Genomic DNA, 22885 nt, shown 5'->3' with positions numbered 1-22885 from the left:
ATGTTGGTGGTAGCAAGAATGTATGACATTTGGCAAAACTCATCAAACTCTATACTCAAAACACTGACATCTGTGTATATGAGTTATACCGCAGAAGCATTGGCGGGGGCGGGGGTGTATAAAGCCTCAGACTCAGAGCCTTTGCCCAGCCACTGTGTCTTGCTTGAATTTAGTAAGTTTTATTTTTATTGTATTTTTACCCTACCTTCTATTTATGGAGGTGACATTGATTTTCCATCTGCAGTAGTGGTATAAAGTTTCCTTTTAAAATAAAAAAAAATAAGTGAGTGAATTTAAATACTAGAAATATTAAGTAAATACTTTTTGGTGGCACATGGATAGAGCAAAGATCGTGCAAGTGGTTAAAAAAAAGCAAGCTTTTTGGAAATCCTCCTGAGAACATTTGGTGGTTCTGAGATGAAACTAACTTCACCCAGTGCCGTGCGGGCATCGTGATGACTGTAAGAAAGCCGCCTGCGAGCGTGGCAGTTGTTTAAGGAGAAATAGTGATGAATCTCAGCCACTGACTTAGAGAAATATTTTAATGATGTGCTATTTGTGAAATTTACTGTCAAATACCCAGGGGACTGAGAATTAAATGATTATTAATTATCTTCATATTCCCTGCTTGCTGGTAAACATTTAAAGTCTTGTCAAGAGGAAAAAAAAAAAACTGCCGCTTGGATTAATGAAAACCAATGTAAATGCTTTAAATACTTTTGCTCAGCACACTGGAGCTTTCTGTTTTTCAGAGCTCCTAGGGAGTGTGAGTGATGTGTGTTTTCAGGACTGTGTTTCTGTGGACTGTGCACATCAGCCCCAAGGGTGTGTTTCTGATAAGATACAGTGCAGTTTTTCTGATACGGCCGGAATTTTTGCTAAGAAACTTTTTGTGTTTTGTTTTTCTGGTTCGAAGGGCAGTGAATTCTCAGAATGTTGTCGGCCATGGGTTTGACATTCCTCTTTTCCTAGATTAAAACTCTGTGCTCTGTTACCTTCTAGGAAGGCGTGTGTGTGTGTATGTGCGAATTCAAATACACATTTACATTAAACTACAGCCTCACAAGAACTCCAGGCCTTACAGATGCTAGCTAGAAAAATCAAAGGATTTCCGAGCCAGAAGCCACCAAGGAAACTGATTCAGTTTAATGCTGTTCAGTTATAAATGAGAAGGTGTTGAGGCCTCCAGTGGGTGGGGGACTTTTCCAAAGTCACGCTGCTACTTAGTGGCAGAGCAGGACTGCACTCTTCATTTCCTGCTTCGTAAAACCGGGTTTCATTACTGTATATCATGCTATGTCACCTACCACCTATGAAATAAAATTAAAAATGTTTCTTTTGGGAGTTACATTTATTTTCTTACACACTTACACCAATCAAAGGAAGTCTCCTTTCTGCCATGCCACTGTCCTCCCATTCCTTAGTTCCCCTCCCTGGAGGATGTCACTGTTACTTGTGACTTCCAGAGAAAGCCTGTGCATCCTTTAGCTGTGCGTGTACATCTGTCTGTGTGTGTACATATGTGTGTGTACCTCTGTGCGTGTACATCTGTGTCTATATGTGTATGTGTAATCTGTATACCTCTGTGTGTACATCTGTCTGTGTACATTGTGTGTACATCTCTCTGTGTGTACATCCTCTCACTTTTTATGCTGTGCACACTATACAGCTTGCTTTTCTCTAATGCTAAATCTCAGTGGTCATTCCATGTCAATGCATAAAGAACTTCTTCAGGCCTTTTTGTAGCTATACTGTATCCCATCATATGAATGAGCCAGAATTAATTCATCCCCAATAGATGGGCTTTGGGTTGCTTCCAGTCTTTTGGGATTACAGTCAGGGTTGTAGTAATGAATCTTAAGCATACACAGGTCATTTTGCACAGGTGAGAGTATATCTGCAGGAAGTTTTGTTTTTTTTTTTGGGACAGGTTCTCATCCTGTCACCCAAGCTGGGAGGTGGTGGTGCGATCATGGCTCACTACAGCCTTGATCCTCCCACCTCAGCTTCTCCAGTAGCTGGGACTACAGGTAGGTGCCACCATGCCCAGCTGATGAAAAAAAATTTTTTTGTTTTAGAGATAGGGTCTCTACGTTGCCCAGGCTGGTCTTAAACTCCTGACCTCAAGCAATCTTCGTGCCTCTGTCTCCCAAACGGTTGGGATTCCAGGCGTGAGCCACCATGACTGGCCCAGGATGAATTTCTAAAAGTAGCATTGCTTGGTTCCGAGGGCACGTGTGGTTCCAGGGGCACGTGTGTTTGGAATTTTCATGGGTATTACAAAATGACCCTCTCTAGAGTTATAGCCTTCTATCTTTTGGTTTGGATATTAGCATCTTTGAGTAATAGTTTATTCCAGGTAGACTTTTCTGAGCTTGCCTCATTCATTCAGCCAACACATCCTTTCTGAGGGCCTGTTTAGTGGCAGGACCATTCCAAGTGCTTAGGGGCATGGCGGAGCAAGAGTCCTCATGGCATTTGCTGATTGGTGGGGGTGGATCTTGAGGTCGAGGGAGGGGCAGACTGGAGGTTGAGGGAAACGGAGCACTCCACAGTTCCTCAGTCATTATGGTGAGATGTGCACAGAACACAGCAGGGGCCTGTGAGTGGGGCCTGAGCTAGTCAAGTGGTCAGGGGTCCTTCTAGAAGCATGCAGTACTTAAGCCAAGCTCATGGGCATGAGTAGGCTTTAGTCCTGTGGAGAAGGGGGCCAGGCATTGGGTAGGGGAGGAGCTGTTGAGGCAGGGGGAGCAGCAAGTACCAAGGTCCTGGGGCAGGAAGGAGCTTGATGCTTTTTAAAACTCCCCTTTGCCAGGCATGGTGGCTCTCATCTGTAATCACAACAATTTGCAAGGCTGAGGTGGGAGGATCACTTGAGCTCAGGAGTTTGAGACCAGCCTGGGCAACATAGTGAGACCTCATCTCTACTAAAAATAAAAAAAAATTAGCTGAGCCCGGTGGTGTGCACTGGTAGTCCCACCTACTTGGGAGGCTGAGGTGGGAGGATCGCTTGAGCCTGGGAGGTGGAGGCTACAATGAGCTGTTATTGTGCCACAGCACTCCAACCTGGGCAGCTGAGTAAGACCTCAAAAACAAAACAAAAATCACCACACTCCCCTTTGGCTGGAGTTCAGAGAGAGGGAGGGGAGAGAGTGAATGCAGGCGAGGGTAGATGGGCAGGCAGGGCCCAGCCAGGCTGCCTGGCAGGGGTCATTTATTTTTACCTAAGAGCTGTGGGGAGCCATTTTGGAAGTAGGGGTACCATATGGACCCTAAGAGATCAGCTCGGCTAAACTGGACAGTATTTCCTCTAGGATAGCCCAGAGAGGGAACAAGGAGGCTGAGGCTCACTGGGGTGGCCACCTGGGGTCCCCCAAAGCAGGAAGAGGTCTTGTTTCTGGCTGGCAGGCCCCTGGACATGGTTCTTATATTTACTTATTCTCTCAGCCACTCGGCAAATGTTTATGGGGGCTTGCAAGTGCCAGGCCCTGTGGTAGGTGCTTGGCAGACAATGCTGGGCCACAGTGACATGGGTCCAACACTGACGGAACTCTGGGTTGAGTGTGGGGTTGTAAAATTCCCTAAAGGGCCAAGGAGTAAATATTTCAGGCTTTGGGGGCCATCCGGTTCCCAAACTACCAACTCTGCTGTTGTAGTATAGGAGCAAGCTGTAGCTTGCTTTGTTCACCCTGTGTCAATAAATAGGCTGGCTGTGTTGTCATAAAACTATTTACAAACACAACCCATGGGCCGCATTTGGCCCATGGGCTGTGGTTTGCCTGCACCTGGTTTGGCAGAATGAGATTCCCTAAACAGATACCTGGTGCGATGGGAGCTGTTAGCAGGTGTCAGTGGAGAAAAGATGGCAGGGAAAAGGGGTGGAGGCGATCTTTTTGATGGGCCTATCTCAGGAGGTGCTGGCTGAGCAGATGCAGGAAGGAACCAGGGGAAGTGGGAGGATCTCGCGGGGAGGGTTTCCAGGCAGAGGGAACCCAAGGCGTCTGAGGCAGGAGCTGCTTAAGTATGACGAAGATGTTGGAGGGGTTGTTGCTGACTCAGCTTGGGGAGAAGTGGGGAGTGGTGGGGGTGGGTGGCAGGCCGGGGCACATGCTGCGTTAGTGACTTTAGGTTCCATCTAAAGTGTCCAGAAGCCTTTATAGTAGGTTTTGAGAATGGACATTTTAAAGGCTGCTGCGTGACAAACAGACTGACAGAGCCACAGAGGTAGTGGGGAGGCCAGGGAGGAGATGACTGCAGTAGTCCCCATGGGAGAGGACGGCGGCTTGGACCAGGGTGGATGCGATGGAGTGGGGAGACCTGGGAATCTAGTTTCTGTCCTGACAGTGGAGCAGTCAGGGCTGATGATGGATCAGATGTGAGGCATCAGTAAGGAGTCCAGGCCGCCCCATGAGCTGGCGGGGAGGTTGGAGGAGCCTCTGATGAGGTGGGGGGCCTTGGAGGTGGAGTTGCAGTGAGGGGTGGGTGGATGGCACTAACTCCATGGGAATTTCCCAAGCAGCCCCATGTGCCTGGACCTGTACAGGATGCAGTGAGGCAGGGTGTCTGCTAGAAGAGGGTCAGGCTGAGAATTAAATGACAGTGTGAGGTGATGGGTGGCAGTGTCCTTGGGTGGCTGACATAGAATATTCTACTTGAACAGCATTCTGCAGCGGTAGGGCCTTTTGAGGTGGCAGCAGGAGCCTGGGCTAGGCAGCTGCTAATAAAGGAAGTTAGGTCATTTTGCAGTCATTGGTTTTATCTTCATTTTAGTGTATTTTATTTTATTTTTGAGACAGAGTCTCACTCTATCACCCAGGCCGGCATGCAGTGGCACAGTCTTGGCTCATTGAAACCTCCGCCTCCTGGTTTCAAGCGATTCTTGTGCCTCAGCCTCCTGAGTAGCTGGGATTACAGGCCTGTGCCACCATGCCTGGCTAATTTTTGTATTTTTAGTAGAGATGGGGTTTCACCATGTTGGCCAGGCTGGTCTCAAACTCCTCGCCCCAAGTGATCTGCCCGCCTCAGCCTCCCGAAGTGCAGGGATTCCAGGTGTGAGCCACCACTCCTGGCCTGCATCCATTGGGTTTAATAGTTTGGGTGTCAGGTAACCTCTGTAGCAGTGACCCTGCCTGTTGGGGGGCAAGTGGCTTGCCTGTGGTATTTTTATGCCTGCTAATTCCGTATCTTTCGGTGGGCCTTTTCCCTACTCTGGGCCTCAGTTTCCTCATTTGTAAAATGACACAGATGAGACATGAGTCAGGAGCCCTGGATCTGAATGAAGCCACTTCTTGTACTTGGTGTGAAATCTGGGATTCAAGCCCAGGGCACTGTGGGCTGCAGAGTCTGCGCAGCCTCCCTCTGTGTCCTGCGTCCACGTCACATGTGTAGAGTGCTGCCATAGGCCCTAGATCGGTGCTTTTCAAACTAGGGGTCATGACCCACCGTGCCCGTGGGTTAGGGGATCCGTCTAATGGGTCTTGAAGCAAAATCACTCAGGCAGGAGGGAGGGTCTGAGGGTGTCATGTAGCAGGGGTAAGTATTGACTCGGGAGGCTTTTGTTTCAGTTGTGGGTGTATATGGTGGTGTGAATGGGGTTGTGAGATAAAGTGCGCTTCTCCGAAGGGTTTCATTTAAAGCCAGGTTTGGAGGCCCTTAGCCCAGGGGTCTTCCAGAACTCATTCTGCTTCGACCTGTCTTCTCCAGGGACCTGGGACAAAGTGGCCTCAGTTTTCTTCTGGTGAGGGACGGAGCTTCTAGCTTGGGGTTTGGCATGGTGAGAATTTGAAAAAAATAAACGACGTGAGACAAAATCCAGCCTGTGATTGCTCTGCACCGGGAGTTCTGTTTTTGAGGCTTAAAAAGACCCCCCCTTCCCCCTTCTCTTTCCAGAAGAGCCGAATGCACATAAGGTCGCCAGCCCACCCTCCGGACCCGCATACCCCGATGATGTCCTGGACTATGGCCTCAAGCCATACAGCCCCCTTGCTAGTCTCTCTGGCGAGCCCCCCGGTCGATTCGGAGAGCCGGATAGGGTAGGGCCGCAGAAGTTTCTGAGCGCGGCCAAGCCAGCAGGGGCCTCGGGCCTGAGCCCTCGGATCGAGATCACTCCGTCCCACGAACTGATCCAGGCAGTGGGGCCCCTCCGCATGAGAGACGCGGGCCTCCTGGTGGAGCAGCCGCCCCTGGCCGGGGTGGCCGCCAGCCCGAGGTTCACCCTGCCCGTGCCCGGCTTCGAGGGCTACCGCGAGCCGCTTTGCTTGAGCCCCGCTAGCAGCGGCTCCTCTGCCAGCTTCATTTCTGACACCTTCTCCCCCTACACCTCGCCCTGCGTCTCGCCCAATAACGGCGGGCCCGACGACCTGTGTCCGCAGTTTCAAAACATCCCTGCTCATTATTCCCCCAGAACCTCGCCAATAATGTCACCTCGAACCAGCCTCGCCGAGGACAGCTGCCTGGGCCGCCACTCGCCCGTGCCCCGTCCGGCCTCCCGCTCCTCATCGCCTGGTGCCAAGCGGAGGCATTCGTGCGCCGAGGCCTTGGTTGCCCTGCCGCCCGGAGCCTCACCCCAGCGCTCCCGGAGCCCCTCGCCGCAGCCCTCATCTCACGTGGCACCCCAGGACCACGGCGCCCCGGCTGGGTACCCCCCTGTGGCTGGCTCTGCCGTGATCATGGATGCCCTGAACAGCCTCGCCACGGACTCGCCTTGTGGGGTCCCCCCCAAGATGTGGAAGACCAGCCCTGACCCCTCGCCGGTGTCTGCCGCCCCATCCAAGGCCGGCCTGCCTCGCCACATCTACCCGGCCGTGGAGTTCCTGGGGCCCTGCGAGCAGGGGGAGAGGAGAAACTCGGCTCCAGAATCCATCCTGCTGGTTCCGCCCACTTGGCCCAAGCCGCTGGTGCCTGCCATTCCCATCTGCAGGTGAGCAGGGCTTTGAAAATGATTGATTCTGTGGTTTAGTTTTAAGAGATGGTTTTCTGGTTATGAGCATGGGATTCAGAGTCAGGTTTAAGACTGACTTTAAATGGATTTAAATCTTGGCTTGGCCCCTTGCTGGTTGCGAGACCCTGAGATGGAAGTTCAATTCTCGGGCCAGGTTTTTCTCATCTGTAAAATGGGTATAATTCGTGTACCTGACTCACCAGGTGGCTATGAGGATGCAGTCATGATAAATGTAATTGCTCATATGGCACCTGGTTTATTCAGAAAGTGTTTTTCAAACATCTAGGTGGCAGATTCTGTTACATAAGTAATGGAGAGACAGTGGTGAACTAAACAGGCAAAAATTTCTGCCTTCATGGAGCTGACATTCTAGTAGGCACAAAGCAAGCCTTAATATGTAAAATCTATCTCATTATAAGAGGAACTGATGTTTGTTAGCATCTGCTGTGTGCCCCAGCTACATGTAGGCCCTAAAAAAAAAAAAAAATGTGTGAGCCAAGGAGCTTAAAGTCTTGGGAAGCTGAAGAGATGTATGTAGATAGCAGAATAGCACGTAGGCTTTGGAGTCTCTTAAGGCTCACTTTGAGTCCTGCCTCCGCCACTCACTACCTGAGTGAACACCGGCATCTCTGCTGCTGCCTTTCTGCTGCTGTGCTTGTGAAAGACATTGCTAATCAGTGAGCACCCTCTTTCTCATTGGGCACCTTTATGAAGCCGTGCCTAGCGCAGACATCACTAATCAATCAAGAGCTTCCCCCTCCCCGAGCCCCCCGCCCCGCATTTGTACTGAGCACCTTTCTGGTCTTGGTTTATTCCCTGTGAGAAAATAATAGAACCTACCTTGTGTTTTTTAAAAAATGGATTAGATGAGATGATATATGTCAATCTCTTAGTATAGAGTCTGCGCAGTGATGTCCTGGGATACCAAAATCTGAGGATGCTCAGGTCCCTTATGTAAAATGGTATAGTATTTGCATATAACCTATGCACATCCTCCCATATACATTACATCATCTCTAGATGATCATACCTTAGAATACCTAATACAATGCCTGCACACCACATGGACTCAAAGTAGAAACTGCAGCATGGAAAATTCAAATTTTGCTTTTTGGAACTTTATGGAATTTTTTTTTCTGAATGTTTTCAATCTGAGGACACAGAACCCATGGATACAGAGGATGAATTGCACTCTCTATGTATGTTATTTCATTTGATTCTCACAGAAACTTGGTTTGTATTATTTTTTATCTTCATTTTGATGAAATGACAAAGGAGGTACATGAGGGCTAAGGCCAGAGATTATCATATCTGTTCTCCTACATGAGGAATTGGAAGACTCATGCTATTACCACGATCCCTGTGGTTTTCAGGTTATTTTTTATTTTAGCAAATGGAAGCCTTTTATCCCCAATATTAAATTGAGTCCCCAAATAGGCCGGGTGCGGTGGCTCACGCCTGTAATCCCAGCACTTTGGGAGGCCGAGATGGGCGAATCACCTGAGGTAGCAAATTCAAGACCAGCCTTGCCAACATGGCGAAACCCCATCTCTATTAAAAATACAAAAAATAGCTGGGTGTGGTGGTGCATGCCTGTAATCCCAGCTACTCGGGAGGCTGAGGCGGGAGAATTACTTGAACCTGGGAGGCAGAGGTTGCAGTGAGCCAAGATCATGCCACTGCACTCTAGCCTTCGTGACAGAGTGAGACTCCACCTCAAAAAAAAAAATAAATAAATAAATAAAATAAAAAAAATAAAAAATTGAGTACCTAAATAGACAAAGGTAGAGCTCTTTTGATTGGTGTGGGTTGAGGGTAGCCTCGGGCCCTGCCCGCTGGGCCTTGTTCACCCCCATACCAGATGAAAATGGACTGCAGGGAGCATCCAGCCTGGCATTTCCTCCACAGCAGGTTCTGATAACACCAGGGCTACAGTATGTCAGTTGTTGTATCTTTAAAAAAAGGAGTTTCTGGGTTTAACAGAGTTAAGTAGGTGCCTGTGTGCAGGCCTTCTCAGAGACTTCAATGTGGACAGAATATGCGGTGATTTCAAAGGCCATTTGGCTACAGAGTTCTGAGTTTGGTGACTGAAGTTTCACAGGGCTATCTTAGAAAATGCTGCCAGGCACAGTGGCTCATGCCTGTAATCCCAGCACTTTGGGAGGCAGAGGCGGGCGGATCGCCTGAGGTCGGGAGTTTGAGACCAGCCTGACCAACATGGAGAAACCCTGTCTCTACTAAAAATACAAAATTAACCGGGTGTGGTGTTGCATGCCTGTAATCCCAGCTACTCGGGAGGCTGAGGCAGGAGAATCACTTGAACCCAGGAGGCGGAGGTTGCAGTGAGCTGAGATGGTGCCATTGCACTCCAGTCTGGGCAACAAGAGTAAAACTGTCTCAAAAAAAATTAATAAAAATAAATAATAATAATAAATATAAATAAATAAAAAGGAAACATCCTTTTCTTCTTTTTCCCTTTTTCTTTCCTTCCTGCTTTCCTTCTCTTTTTACCCTTCATTCACTTTTCCTTCATTCTTTCATGAAATGCAGCCACGCACTATGCTAGTCACTGGGGAGACAGGTGCAAACTAGACACACACGCCCATACCACACGGAAATGGACTGTAAAAAAAAAAAAAAAAAAGAAAATCCTGATCAAGACTAACTCCTGGTACAGATTGAGAAATTTGGGCTCAGAGAGGTGAAGTGACAAGCCCCATGATCACCAGCTAGTTAATGACTACATTGAAAATTAGAATCTGGGATTCTTAACTCCTTGTTCTTTGTGCTACGTAGACAGGTCAGTCTCCAAACCATGATTTTATTTAGTGGTTGAGAATAGGGAGGGACACTGCTATAAAATATGATTATGATACATTTATTGGACACTTTGTTTACAAAATCCTTTCCTCTCCATTAGGCAGGTTGATCAGAGAGGTTTTGAGTGTCAGAGTCCTTTAGTTCCTCACAAGTACCAATCTGTGCCAGCCGATGTGGTCTTTGCAAGAATCTTCTATAAAGTTGAGAGGATGGGGCATCAGGGAAGTCTCTTGATAACATTGATCTCAGGTTATACAGGCAACTCAGCAGAGGGCTGGAATTCAAATCAGAATTTCACGCTGGCTCTGATGCTCTACTTCTTTTTTGTTCTTTTTTTTTTTTTTTTTTTTTTTTTTTTAGATGGAGTCTCGTTCTGTCGCCCAGGCTGGAATACAGTGGTGCGATCTCAGCTCACTGCAACCTCTGCCTCCTGGGTTCAAGTGATTCTCCTGCTTCAGCCTCCTGAGTAGCTGGGATTACAGGCACCTGCCACCACACCCGGCTTTTTTTTTTTTTTTTTTTTTTTTTTTTTTTTTTAGTAGAGATGGGGTTTCACCATGTTGGTCAGGCTGGTCTCATACTCCTGACCTCGTCATCTGCCTGCATTGGCCTCCCAACGTGCTAGGATTACAGGTGTGAGCCACCGCGCCCGGTCTTTTTTGTTTTGAGATGGAGTCTCGCTCTGTCGCCGAGGCTGGAGTACAGTAGCGTGATCTCGGCTCACTGCAACCTCCGCCTCCTGGGTTCAAGTGATTCTCCTGCCTCAGCCTCCCGAGTAGCTGGGACTACAGGCACACACCACTATGCCTGGCTAATTTTTTTTTTTTTTTGTATTTTTAGTAGAGGCGGGGTTTCACCATGTTGGCCAGGCTGGTCTTGATCTCCTGACTTCATGATCCACCCGCTTCAGCCTCCCATAAGTGCTGGGATTACAGGCATGCTCTACTTCTTCAGATTGTATTTCAGCATCAAATACCTACTTCGGAACCAAACAAAAGTATAAATTGAAACCTGGGGATATGCCGCTGAATTTTCTTCTCACAAAATTTTTGGTGCTTTAAAGCATATTAATACAGGGCTAAAGTGGTTTTTTAAGGAGTCATAGTTTGTAAACCTTTAAAAACTTTTCACTTGTGTACATGATATGGGTAAAAGTGTTTGACACGTGTGGCTCGTTGGTTGCAGGCAGAAGCTTGAAAGCATGTTGGCACTGTAACTAAGGTAAAATAAAGGCACTTTGGATACCCTAAGACTGCAGAGTGGTCAGGCGCAGTGGCTCACACCTGTAATCCCAGCTGGCCCCCCCACAAAATGTTTAAACTTAGCTAGGCCTGGTTGCATACACCTGTGTTCCCAGCTACTCAGGAGGCTGAAGCAGGAGGATAGTTTGAGCCCAGGAGTTTGAGGCTACAGTGAGCTGTGATTGCACCACTGTACTCCAGACTGGATAACAGCAAGAGCCCATATTTTAAAAAAAGAAAAAATTAAAAATATACTTCATGGTTCATGTCATAGCCCTAGAGAGTGAAAAATTTGCAGTAGTCAATAAATGAATGAGTAGTTAAATATTCTTTAAAGTCAACTCTATTTCATTGTAATTTTTGTTTTCTTTTTATCATTGTATCAAACTATATGGAAATCATATGGTTAGATGTGAGTGATTATTTGATAATGTTAGTCCATTTGAATCCGTTTTAGATATTTCACAATTAAGGAATATGAAACTTCAAAAAAAAAAGACTGCAGGGTAAGAGGGATTTCAGGAGGCAATGTGGTTGGAAAGAAGGGGAGGAGATTTGCTTGCACAGGGAGGATATGATTATAAGTTGGATGAAATGTTTAAGTTGGACTCTGGCACCGATGAAGTTTATGGAGGTGCTACCCCCTGGGCTCCCCTTGGTACTGCTGTGATAGAGAAGACATAGAATTGGCTTTATTGCAAGTGCTTAACCAAGCCCAGCTGATAGTGTCAGCTCCTAGCAGCCCTGAGCTAACCGGGAAAAAATACTCTGATGAATGATTTCTGCCATATGTGAAAACTCAGGACATGGTGACATAAATCCATAGTGATGCTTTTCAAAATTCCCAGGGGAAAAGAAGGGACAGCAGTTAGAAATATGCTAGAACTAACATAAGCTTCATTAATTGAGAAGTTGCTCACACTGTCTTTATCAAGGTGGAAGAGAAAGCAAAGAGGAAGATCTCTACCCTGTGAACAGTTCTACCTGTCATGTCTAAGAAATATGTGCTGCCTCAGCATTTTGTTCACATACAATCATGCCCCCCATGATCACATTTTGGTTAGTGATGGACCCCATATGTGGGGGTGGTCCCGTAAGATTATAATACTGTTTTGTTTATGGTTTTTTTTTTTTTTTTCCGAGACAGAGTCTCTCTGTTACCCAGGCTAAAGTGCAGTGGCGCAATTTCAGCTGACTGCAACCTCCACCTCCCAAGTTCAAGTGATTCTCGTGCCTCAGCCTCCTGAGTAGCTAGAATTACACGCATGCGCCACCAAGCCCAGCTAATTTTTGTATTTTTAGTAGAGACAGGGTTTTGCCATGTTGGCCAGGCTGGTCTCAAATTCCTGGCCTCCAGTGATCTACCCACCTCAGCCTCCCATAGTGTTGGGATTGCAAGCATGAGCCACTGCACCCAGCCTTGTGTTGTTTTTTGGTTTTGTTTTGTTTCTTTTTTTTTTGAGACAGGGTCTCACTCTGGTCCCTCAGTCTGGAGTGCAGTGGTGCAATCACAGCTCATTGCAACCTTGACCTCCTGGGCTCAGATGATCTTCCCACCTCAGCGTCCCAGGTAGCTGGGACTATAGGCATGCACCACATTGCTTGGCTGATTTTTTTGGTATTTTTAGTAGAGACAGGGTCTCTCCATGTTGCCCAGGCTGTCCTCAAATTCTTGGGCTTAAGTGATCCACCCATGTTGTCTTCCCAAAGTGCTGGGATTAAGTCATGAGCCACCACACCCAGCCATGATACTGTATTTTTAGTGTACCTTTTCTGTGTTTAGATAAGTTTAGATACACAAATAATTCCCATTGTGTTACCATTGCCTACAGTATTCAGTACAGTCACATGCTGTACAGGTTTGTAGCCTAGGAGCCACTATACCATATAGTGTAGGTATGTAGTAGGCTGTGCCATCTTAGTTTGTGTAAGTGCACTCTGATGTTCACATAATGGTGCATTTCCCGGAACGTATCCTCATTGTTGAGCAATACATGACCGTATCCATGATTTTCAGAAAAGGGGCCGTTTACAATTATTGTACAAGTTGACTAATTCTGGTTTATTGCACACATGGCTGATTTTATTTTCTCCTTTAGCATCCCAGTGACTGCATCCCTCCCTCCACTTGAGTGGCCGCTGTCCAGTCAGTCAGGCTCTTATGAGCTGCGGATCGAGGTGCAGCCCAAGCCACATCACCGGGCCCACTATGAGACAGAAGGCAGCCGAGGGGCTGTCAAAGCTCCAACTGGAGGCCACCCTGTGGTTCAGGTATGGACTTGAATGCTCTTCCTTTTGTGTGTGGTGTTTGTCACTAAGAGATTCACTTCTGCTGACCCACTGTTTGTTGCTTGTTAAGGTGAGGTATGTGTCTCAGCCTCTTACTCCTTTGAGGAATGAGAAATATGAGATTAAATTAGCATTAGAAGCTAATCCAGCTACTCATAAGCCAGAAGAGAAAGTCTTCTTGAGCAGGATAAGGATAGAAATGATATTCATGTGCCCGGATGCTTCTTCCCTTCTCTTTCTGATGGAGAAACTGCTAGAGTTTTGCAGAGGTTTGTGTGTTGACAGAAGGTTTCTGAAACCATCATCTTAAGTTTCAGATGAAGAGTTCATTAAGAAAAAATGGTAATTTTTGTAAAATATAGAAAAGTAAGAAAAATTAAAACTATACATTATCAAACTACCTAAAATAGCTATATTAGTATTTTGATATATTGCCTTTCTTTTTTCTATTCACAAACACGCCAGCCTCTGTTACCATATATTTCTATTCTTAATTCTATAGTGAACATGTAGATTGTACTCTGATTTTTTAAGTTTACATTTTGCCATGAGCATTTCCTTTTGTTTTTTTCTTAATCAGTAGCTTTTTTGTGTGTCTGTGGCTTTTGATTTAACCTCAGATTTTTTTTCAAAATAAGTAGAGAAGTGTGCCTATTTTTCCCCAAAATAATTGGAGTTGAAATATTCTTAATTGTATAATCTGTTTAACCAGGAACAACTGACTGGTGCCCACTAACAAGTCAATTAACTAGAACCTTTAATACATTTAAATTAATATAACTTTTTTTGGTATTTGCCTTAAGGTAGAAGTATCCTATTAATATCATAAAACCTGGTTCTTAATCTATAGTGTGCATCAGAACCTCTAGGGTGGTTCTTAAAAATTCAGATTGTTGGGCATTCTGAAACTAAATTAGAAACTATATAACATGAGTAAAGCCCAGGTAAACAAACAAACAAATGAAAAACAGCAAACTCCCCAAATCTCCACAGGTGCTTTGGGTGTGTACCTCTGATTAAGGACATCTATGATAATATTAAGAACTTGTAAGTCCTGACAATTGCTTTTTTTTTTTTTTTAAATCAGACACCATAGCCATCTTGGAATCTGTTTCTATTCATTGAGTTTTGGTTCTTGACCATGAGTCCCATTTTCCTGTTGTGTTGCTTGTCTAGTAGTTGTCTACTGCATTCTGACATCGTGATGATATATACTGGATGTGGTAGACCTTCTGAACTTTCTTTCATGCTTCATCAGGTGGATCTGTGGAAAGCACAAGGTGTATCTAACTTGATGGGGCTTAGCTTTTAAACTGTCTTCTCTGTATTTTATTTGAGGATTGGTTTTAGGCCCCATTAGGGCAGGCCTGGAGTAGCCCTTCCTCTGAGGCATGTGCCTGTTCTGAAGGCATGGCCTTTTTGGATGCTTGGTGGGGAGGTCTCTTTAATCTGGTGGGCTGGAATTCCCATATGCCAGCTCCACTGCACTCTTAGTCTCTCTGTTCTCTCCACCCCATAGCAGCCCCTCTCTGGTAAACCTCGCACCATCTCTCCCTGTGCTTACACAGCCCAGCCCTTGGCCAAAGACTTGAGGGTTCCCCCAGCAGCTTCCTCCTCTCTGATGCCACCGATTCCAGCAGTTTCCACAGCCTGGCACTCTGAGCGGTGCCAGGAATCCAGGATTATTTCAGGAATCCTCAGCACAGCGGGACCACTGTGCTCTGCTCATATGCTACTTCCTGCACATGGCAGGGGAGCTGTCCCCAGGCAGAGAGCTGAAATGAAAGTGGGCTCACCTGTGCACTTCCTCTCCCTCGGGGACCGCAGTCTTCTGATTCCTGCCGTCCAATCCTGAAAGCAATTGCCTTATGTAATATATATATGTATTTTTTGACAGAGTCTATCACTCTGTCACACAGGCTGGAGTGCAGTGGTGCAATCTTGGCTCACTGCAACCTCTGCCTCCTGGGTTCAGGTGATTCCTCTGCCTCAGCCTCCTGAGTAGCTGGGATTACAGGTGTGCGCCACCATGCCTGGCTAATTTTTGTATTTTTAGTAGAGACAGGGTTTCACTATATTGGTCTGGCTGGTCTTGAACTCTTGATTTCAAGTGATCCACCCGCCTCGGCCTCCCAAAGTACTGGGATTATAGGCGTGAGCCACCGTGCCTGGCCAAGTGCTCTGTTTTATGTGTCCACAGCTCCATGCACCTTTCCTTCATGCTACCTGCCGCTACTTGTAATTCTAACATTTCCATAATTATTTCATCAACGTCTCTCTCTCTTAGACCATGAGCTTTGTTTAAAAGAGACCACAACTTCCTTCTTATTCTTCACTGTATATCACCATCAAGCACAGTTTGCCGCCACAAACATAGCAGGCACTCAACAAATACTTGGAGAATGAATCTGCTCATTAAATGCATTGGCCAAACAATTTTAAGTCTTAAGGAGAGAGAATCTGTATCCATTTCTGGCTGTGTGGTATCTTCATTCACTGATTATTTGAAAGATGTTTATTGAGCACCTACTATGTACCAGGTATGGTGCTTGATTCTGGGTTATGATATGAACAAAACAGCTGGAAATTCTCACCATCATGAGCTTACATTTTGGCAAGATGATAGTAATAATAAACATTTAGAAAACATTTGCTGCCTGTGAGATCCTGTTCCAAGTGCTGTATATGTGTTAACTTATTTAATCCTCAAAAGAGCCTTATGATGCAGGTAACAGGTCAAGTAGCTGTCAAGGACTTGTTCAAGGTTATGGCTATTAAATGGTGGAGCTGGGATTTGGATACCGCAAGCTCTATTTGCAGCACAGCAGATCTGATCATCCACGTCTCTTTACAGACCAGCTCTTCCTGCCTTCTCACTTGTGCAGAAAAAGCCTGAAGGGGAAATGCCCACGCCTCCTGCGGGCCACTCCCTTCCCCCTAGTTTTGCGTGCTGTTCCAGTATGAGCCTTGTCATCAACTCCTGGGAGCTAAATCCTGATTCTCAGGGAGATGCTGATTGGCCCTGTCTTGGGAGGGTGCCGCCCATTGGTCCAGTAGGCTGTGGCCTGGAGGTTGGGCTGCATGAGGAGTGAGGCTCAGCTCACCCATTCGTCAGGGGCTGGGGCCCTGGAAATTTCCAGAGAAGGGAATGGGCTGAGTGTACAGTCCAGGAGACACCTGCTAGGCTGTCCTTGAAGTTTGTGCCTCTCCCTCTGATAGCTCCCAAGGACTCTTCCCTCTTCATGCATGTGACTTTGTTTGTTTGTTTATTTATTTGTTTGCTTATTTTAGAGATAGGATCTTGCTTTGTCACCCAGGCTGGAGTGCAGTGGCATGATCACTGCTTACTGCTGCCTTGAATTTCTGAGCTCAAGTGATCCTCCCACCTCAGCCTCCTGAGTAGTTGAGACTACAGGCGTGTACCACCATGCCCAGCTAATTTTTTCCTTTTTTGTAGAGACATGGTCTCCCTGCGTTGCTTAGGCTGGTCTTGAACTCCTGGGCTCAAGTGATCCTACCACTTCATCCTCCCAAAGTGTTAGGATTACAGTGTGAGCCACCACAACTGGCCCAAGTGCCTGTAACTTTGAAGATCCAATATATGATTTAAAAACTTGTAGACAAGTCTCTTTAAAAGACAAAAAGTGGAGTCTTTTTAAAAAGTCATTTGAATAGATTATGTTTTTTCAAAATAAGTCATGCTAATTACTGATTTTTAGCATGGGAAGTCAGTTTAAAAAAAAAAAACTTCTTGGAAAAATTGAGAAAAGAGTGGACTTTAAGAGGATTGCTGCTCTTACCCTTCAAGGGAGTGTGAAAACTCCTTCTGGAATCTGCAGCACTGCCCCTTTCATATCCAGAAGAGCAGTGTAGCCTGCTTTGTACCTTGCCTGAATGCTTCCGCCGGCTTCTCTGTTGATTTCTGTCTCACTCTTTATCTCTGTATCTGTTTCTATTTCTGAACCACAGCCTCTTCTCCCCTCTCAGTTACTCAGTCTCCACCCTTCTCTCTTTTATTTGCCTCACTATAGAACTTCATTCTTTTTTCATGCCTAGTGGTTTTAAGCTCCTCTTTATATAAAAAGAAAATGAATATAAGACCATTTCATTTTTTATCCTTAAGTATACAATTAAAAATCTTAAACATATGCCATGCTCAGCTGTTCTCTTCATTGCTTTTTTTGAATGGTACTTGGTCTTGGGAGAAAGTTTGTTCCCAAACCTTAAGTGCTCGTCAGATCTCATGACTCATTTGTATGGGGAATGTCTCACTGGGGACCTGCCGCGTGCCAGGCACTGTGCTAGTCGCAGGTGATACAACGTTGGTGAGATCAGCACAGCTCGTGCCCTGAGGGAGCTCAGGGGCTGCGGGAAAGTGGACTAGGATGGTTTGAGTTGGTCAGGGAGGCCTGAGAGGCCAGATGGCGGCCACTTGGAGGGGATCTGTGGGCTGATGCCTGGACTCAGGGTGGGACGTGATGGCTGATTAGAAGCTTGTCCATTGGATTCACCGCTTGGGAGGAACTGCTTCTGCAGAACAAACCATGACAAGAGATGGTACTTGGAAGACCTACTTTAGAAAGAGGGTCTCGTTGAGGAGGTGACTTGCCAGCTGGGACCTGGAACAGGTCATAGAACCAGCAAAGAGACAAATGATGTCCTCCTCCTCCTCCGTGCTCTCTGTCTCTCTTGGTGGTCGGGGGAGAGTGTTCTACACACAGAGCACAGCACATGCAAAGGCCCTGAGGCAGGGAAGGACTGTGTGTGGCTGAAGAGCTGAAGGAGGGCCAGTGTCATTCAAGTTTAGCTTGCAGGGTGATGGTTGGCAGGCCCAAACTGTGCAGGGCTTAAAAGCCAAGGTGAGGAGAAGAAATTTTGCTTATTCCAGGGCAAGGGGAAGACATGATACGTTTTGAGTAGAGGAGGAACTTGATTCTGATTTAACATTTTATAGATCACTCAGGGGACTAAATTAGAAGAAGTTATGGAAGAAGCAGGGAGATGAGATTGTTAGCCTGTGGCAGTGCCAGGGGAAAGATCAAGGTGGTAAGGACTAGAAGGTGGCAGTGGGAGCGGAAGCTACGGACTCTATGATGTGATCTTCAGGACTTAGGTATGGGAGGTAAAGGAGCAACTTGAGTGGATGGTTCGGTTGGATGGATGGCGGAGAAGGACTTGGGAAAGAAAGTGTTTTCTTGGGGGAAGATTGCAAGTTCTCTTTGGGGCATAGAAGGTACAAAGGGCTTCCAAGGCACACGAGCAAAGATGTCAAGTAGACAGTTGGATATATGAGCTTGGAGCTCAGAAGCAAAGTCCTCAACTTGCTCTCAGGCCTGTGGGATGCCTCGGGGCCACACGCTGCATCACCAGAGGCCCCAGCAAGCACCCACTTGCAAGGACTGACTGTCCACACCCTCAGTAACAATGCGCCTCTCTCTAGAAGCAGTGGACTAAGGAAGAAGCAAAGAAGAGATTGTATAAACAAGATCACAAACAGACAAGCCCAGGAGGGCCAGTCAATGAAAGGAAATGACTGAACTGACCAAATGTCAGGGAGCAACAGGGGGTGGTGGGGAGTAGGGCAGAGCGGCATGTGAGTCTTGCCTCAGGAGGCAGTTGCTGTTCAGTCCCTGTAGGTTGTGACATGTGGGAATGTGGGTGGAATGTTGCCAGGTTTTATAGGTTTTTTTTTCCTTCTTTCCCAAGAGCTAGGAGTTGGAATTTTTATGTGAAATTTCTGATTTTTCAGTTTTGGCCACTAAATCAAACTTTGGGTTGAATTTGGCTCATGGCAAATATGCTTCAGTTCACATCATCTGGAATAAATAAGAATGGTGCTACTTCAAGGTTTATCAAATAGGAAGGGAGATAAGAGAGAGGTTATATTTATATGATTTCTAAGAATTGTCTAGTTACGGAACGAACCCTGTTAACAGCCGGATCGAGGTAGTTTCTCTTATAAAACCGTAAATCTCAGGTGAGTGTGGTGGCTCACACCTGTAATCCCAGCTACTTGGGAGGCTGAGGCAAGAGGATCGCTTGAGCTCAGGAGTTCAGGGCGGCAGTCCGCTGTGATCGTGCCACTGCACTCCAGCCTCGGTGACAGAGTGAGACCATGTCTCTAAAAAAACAAACAAATAAATAAAAAAGTTCTAAATCTTATTGAAGTAGAACAAGTCTAGGGTTCTTTCAGAGGAACCAAGGAATCTTAATGCACAAGCCTGACTTTGGTCTGCAAGTATCAGATGAAAAGGGGAACCACTTGATTCATCTCAAAAGAGCCACACGCTTTTTGGTGGAGCCCTGCCATCATTCCTCGCCCTGTTTCAGGACAGGATGCAGGGGTCCTCCGGTGGACAAAACATCCATTTAGAGCGGTTTTGCAAGGTTGGGCTTTAAGTGTTTCCATAGTTCTTCAGCTTATGAGGTCTAATAATATCCCAGTTGAGAGTGGCCTGTATAACGCCATTGTCATTTAATCCTTTCCTGGCGGCTTCCAAACCCTTTAACCATATTCTGCACAGAAATTCCCTGGAGGGGATACTTTGTTATATTCCTTATCCATCCTTGTGCTGGGGCTTTCAAAAAATGTTATTCTTACAACTCTCTGGGATGCATGTTTAATGGAAAGAATAATCAGAACACCATCCTTTTAGGGAGTGATCAAAATATGAGAACGTGGAAGCGTCGCACTCACCTCCAAAGAGTCCTCTTGGTTCTTTCAAGCAGATGTTCAGACATGTGGAAAAAACATGGGTAGCTCTGTTACAAGGAATTCCTTGCAGATGCGGAAACCCGATGGCCATTTCATTCCCGGTAACAGTAATGAGCTTTGCAGGGAGGTGAGTGAGGGCCTGAGGCCCACCTGTCCAGGCTACTGCCTCCTGGGCTGGAGGAGCTGGTAAAGTCTCCAGTCTTTCAAAACCTCATAAAATGGATTATGGGACGTGGATGCTCACTCTGTTGGATTTCAGCTTTTATGCTGACTGCAACTTACTTGAAATGATATCTAAGGAAGGGAAGAAGCAAGCCAGATGGGATTTTTTCCTTTCCAGGTGAAAGCTGCACTCGTGACAGTAAGCAGTGCTCCTTTAGCAGTTGGCTGGGTGTGTTAGCTTCTGTTTGTCTAATAAAATTTTGTGTTTGGGGACGTGAGACAGGAAGTAGTTCTTGCTGATGCTAATTTGTCTTGATCAGGGCTGCTGTGTTGGCATCTACAGAAGGTTCCATTGACCTCTTGGGGAGGGGAAGGGAAAGAGGTGGTGGCCAGGTCACTCAGGCTTCCAAAAAATTGGAGGAGGAGAGTGTTCTGAGATCACTGGGGTTTATTTGCTCATTTATTAAAAATACTTACCAAGCACCTACTGTGTGCTTGGCACTGGGAATATGGCAGTGAACCGCAGGCAAAAATCCCTGGCCCTGTGGAACTGATGTGCTGGCTAGGGGGAGATAGCAATATAGCTTATAAATAGGAAAATTAAATAGTATGTTAAATAGGAAAATGAAATAGTATGTTGGGAGGTGATAAGTACTATGGGGAAAACTATCAGGCCAAGGAGAATTGGGAGTGGTTTGATGGACCTCCCTGGGAAAGCCACATTTGGGCAAAGAAGGAGGTGCCCACGTGGAAGCTGCAGGGACCTCTCCAGGCTGAGGAGACAGCAGGGCTGAGTTGGGTGACATCTTGAACAGAGAGGACGCCCGTGTGGGAAGGGCAGGGGAAGGGGAAGGATGGGGTTGCGGATCGTGGGCCTCGCACATGTTTAGTTAGAGGACTTGGACTCTGAGCGAGGCGGGAGCTGGGAGGGCCTGGCTTGACCTAGGTGTCAGCAGGATCCCTCTGCTGGGGTGTGGACAGGGAGAAGCTGCTGCAGAGGCCCAGGCCAGAGGGGATGGTGGCTGGACCAGGGTGGGGGCATGGGGGAGCAGGAGAAGGGGTTAGATTCAGAGCATGTTTTGAAAGTCAGGCTAACTGGATTTTTTTGAGACTGGCTGCAAGAGGGGTGGCATCTGTCTGTCTGGGGCTGTAGCCTTGGGAAAGGCCAGCGTCTCTAGGGACCCTGTTCATCCCTGCCGAGACTCCTGCTATTTTTGGAGGGAAAGCATCTTTTAGAGGTGACTTGATGTAGCCTTTTCACTTCAAGATGGAGGCGGGGATGGGGTGGGGAGTAGCAGAGCGGGGTGTGTGATGTGGGGGTTCTGAGGCCGACTTTTGAGGAGCCATCCTCACCACCTCCTCCTTGTCTATACCAGTCTTTTGATGAGACTGGTGATTTCATTAAAATTTGAAAAAGACTACAGTCCAAACCAGGTACACCCATGGGCCAGTTGTGGCACTGCTCTCTGCCCCGCCGCATGTGTCCCCGGCTGAGGGATGCCCGCAGTGGTCGAGGATGGACTTGTGAAAGGATTGAGACCTGCACCCTGGCCTCCGAGGTGAGAGGTGGAGAGAGGGGGAGGGTGCGCTAGGGTCGGGGCTGGCGCAGGCAGAGAGGTGGCGTGGTGAGACCGGCCCGCCTGCTAACTCATCTTCTAACTGAAGACACGGAGGTTCACTGAGGGGTGCTTTCAGCCCACAGTAGAAGGGAGATTGTCAGGAATGAGCCTCAGTAAAGCGTTGTCCCCAGACATAGGCAGAAAACAGAAGGCTTCCAGAATCTTGGAGAAATAGCTGTTGCCAAAAGGGAGATTAAGTCTGAAACTTGCAGTATTTCTGGCAACCAAGAGGAACAATATAGAAGAAACTTTATTTGTGTCACAAATAAATGTTGGGGCCCTCGTGTGTGCTGGGCAGGGTGGCGTAATGGCTGGAGCTACACTTCACCATGTGCTTTCTTTAGAGTGACCTAGTTAGTCTTTGCAGCGATGCCATGGAGTGTAGGTGGTAGGATTACTATGCTCATTTTACAGGCAAGGAAACTGGGACACAGTTCGGGTAAGCAGCTTGCCAGGGGTCACCCCCAGCCGGCGCGCGGTGCTGCTTGATTGGGGCATAGGACGTCTGCGGCCACAGCCCACATTGTTGACCACTGGCCCATGCTGCCTCTTGGAAGTAGACGAAGCGGGTGTTTCGAAGTGAGGCAGCTCTAGGGTTTGGTAGCTTTGGGACTCTGGGAGACTCACTGGGCAGTAGTTTCTTCAATGATAAAGTGATGTAGACTTACGTCTGTCAGGCTATTTGTTTTGTGTTTGTTGAGCATAGTTAGGATGCTAAACAAAAGTTCCAGTGTGATCTTTGGCACAGAGAAGGCATTTCATCTGTTGTTCTTTTGTTGAGAGAGAAGGCCATCTAGACATAGATCACTTTTGAGCTCTACGAGCCTTAGATTCCTGAGCCTGTTCCAGCTTTTTCTGGTTGAATTAACCATGTCTGAGACCAGGCTATGATACGGAGGGGGCTCTGAGAGTTCTGAGAGTTGTTTATTTACACGCTGTTTGTTACAGACATGACCTTAGCTCATCCTTGCAACCACATGGTGAGTCGGGGCTGCTATTATTCCCGTTCGACGAGGGGTGAGAGGCACAGGGAAGTAAAGCTCACGTACCTAAAGTCAGGCAGCTGGTCAGCAATGAAGCCCTGGCCTTGGCTTTGAAC

The 22885-nt window shown here is 46.9% G+C and overlaps 1 protein-coding gene across 3 annotated transcripts in view; it reads left to right on the top strand.

The window, feature by feature from the left end:
- The window catches only part of NFATC2 (nuclear factor of activated T cells 2), a 176959-nt gene that overhangs the window by 32588 nt on the left and 121486 nt on the right, over positions 1-22885 (top strand). For all 3 annotated transcript variants that reach the window (XM_063601232.1, XM_034947643.4, XM_034947644.3), the window contains exons 2-3: positions 5890-6919; positions 13101-13272. In XM_063601232.1, coding sequence (XP_063457302.1) covers positions 5890-6919; positions 13101-13272 — 1202 coding nt within the window. The remainder of the gene's footprint in view (positions 1-5889; positions 6920-13100; positions 13273-22885) is intronic.

The sequence above is a fragment of the Pan paniscus genome, chromosome 21 (assembly GCF_029289425.2).
Source record: "Pan paniscus chromosome 21, NHGRI_mPanPan1-v2.0_pri, whole genome shotgun sequence".
NCBI classification, from domain to species: domain Eukaryota; kingdom Metazoa; phylum Chordata; class Mammalia; order Primates; family Hominidae; genus Pan; species Pan paniscus.
The sequence above is the reverse complement of the archived record's forward strand: the minus strand, read 5'-3'. Positions and strand labels throughout refer to the sequence as shown.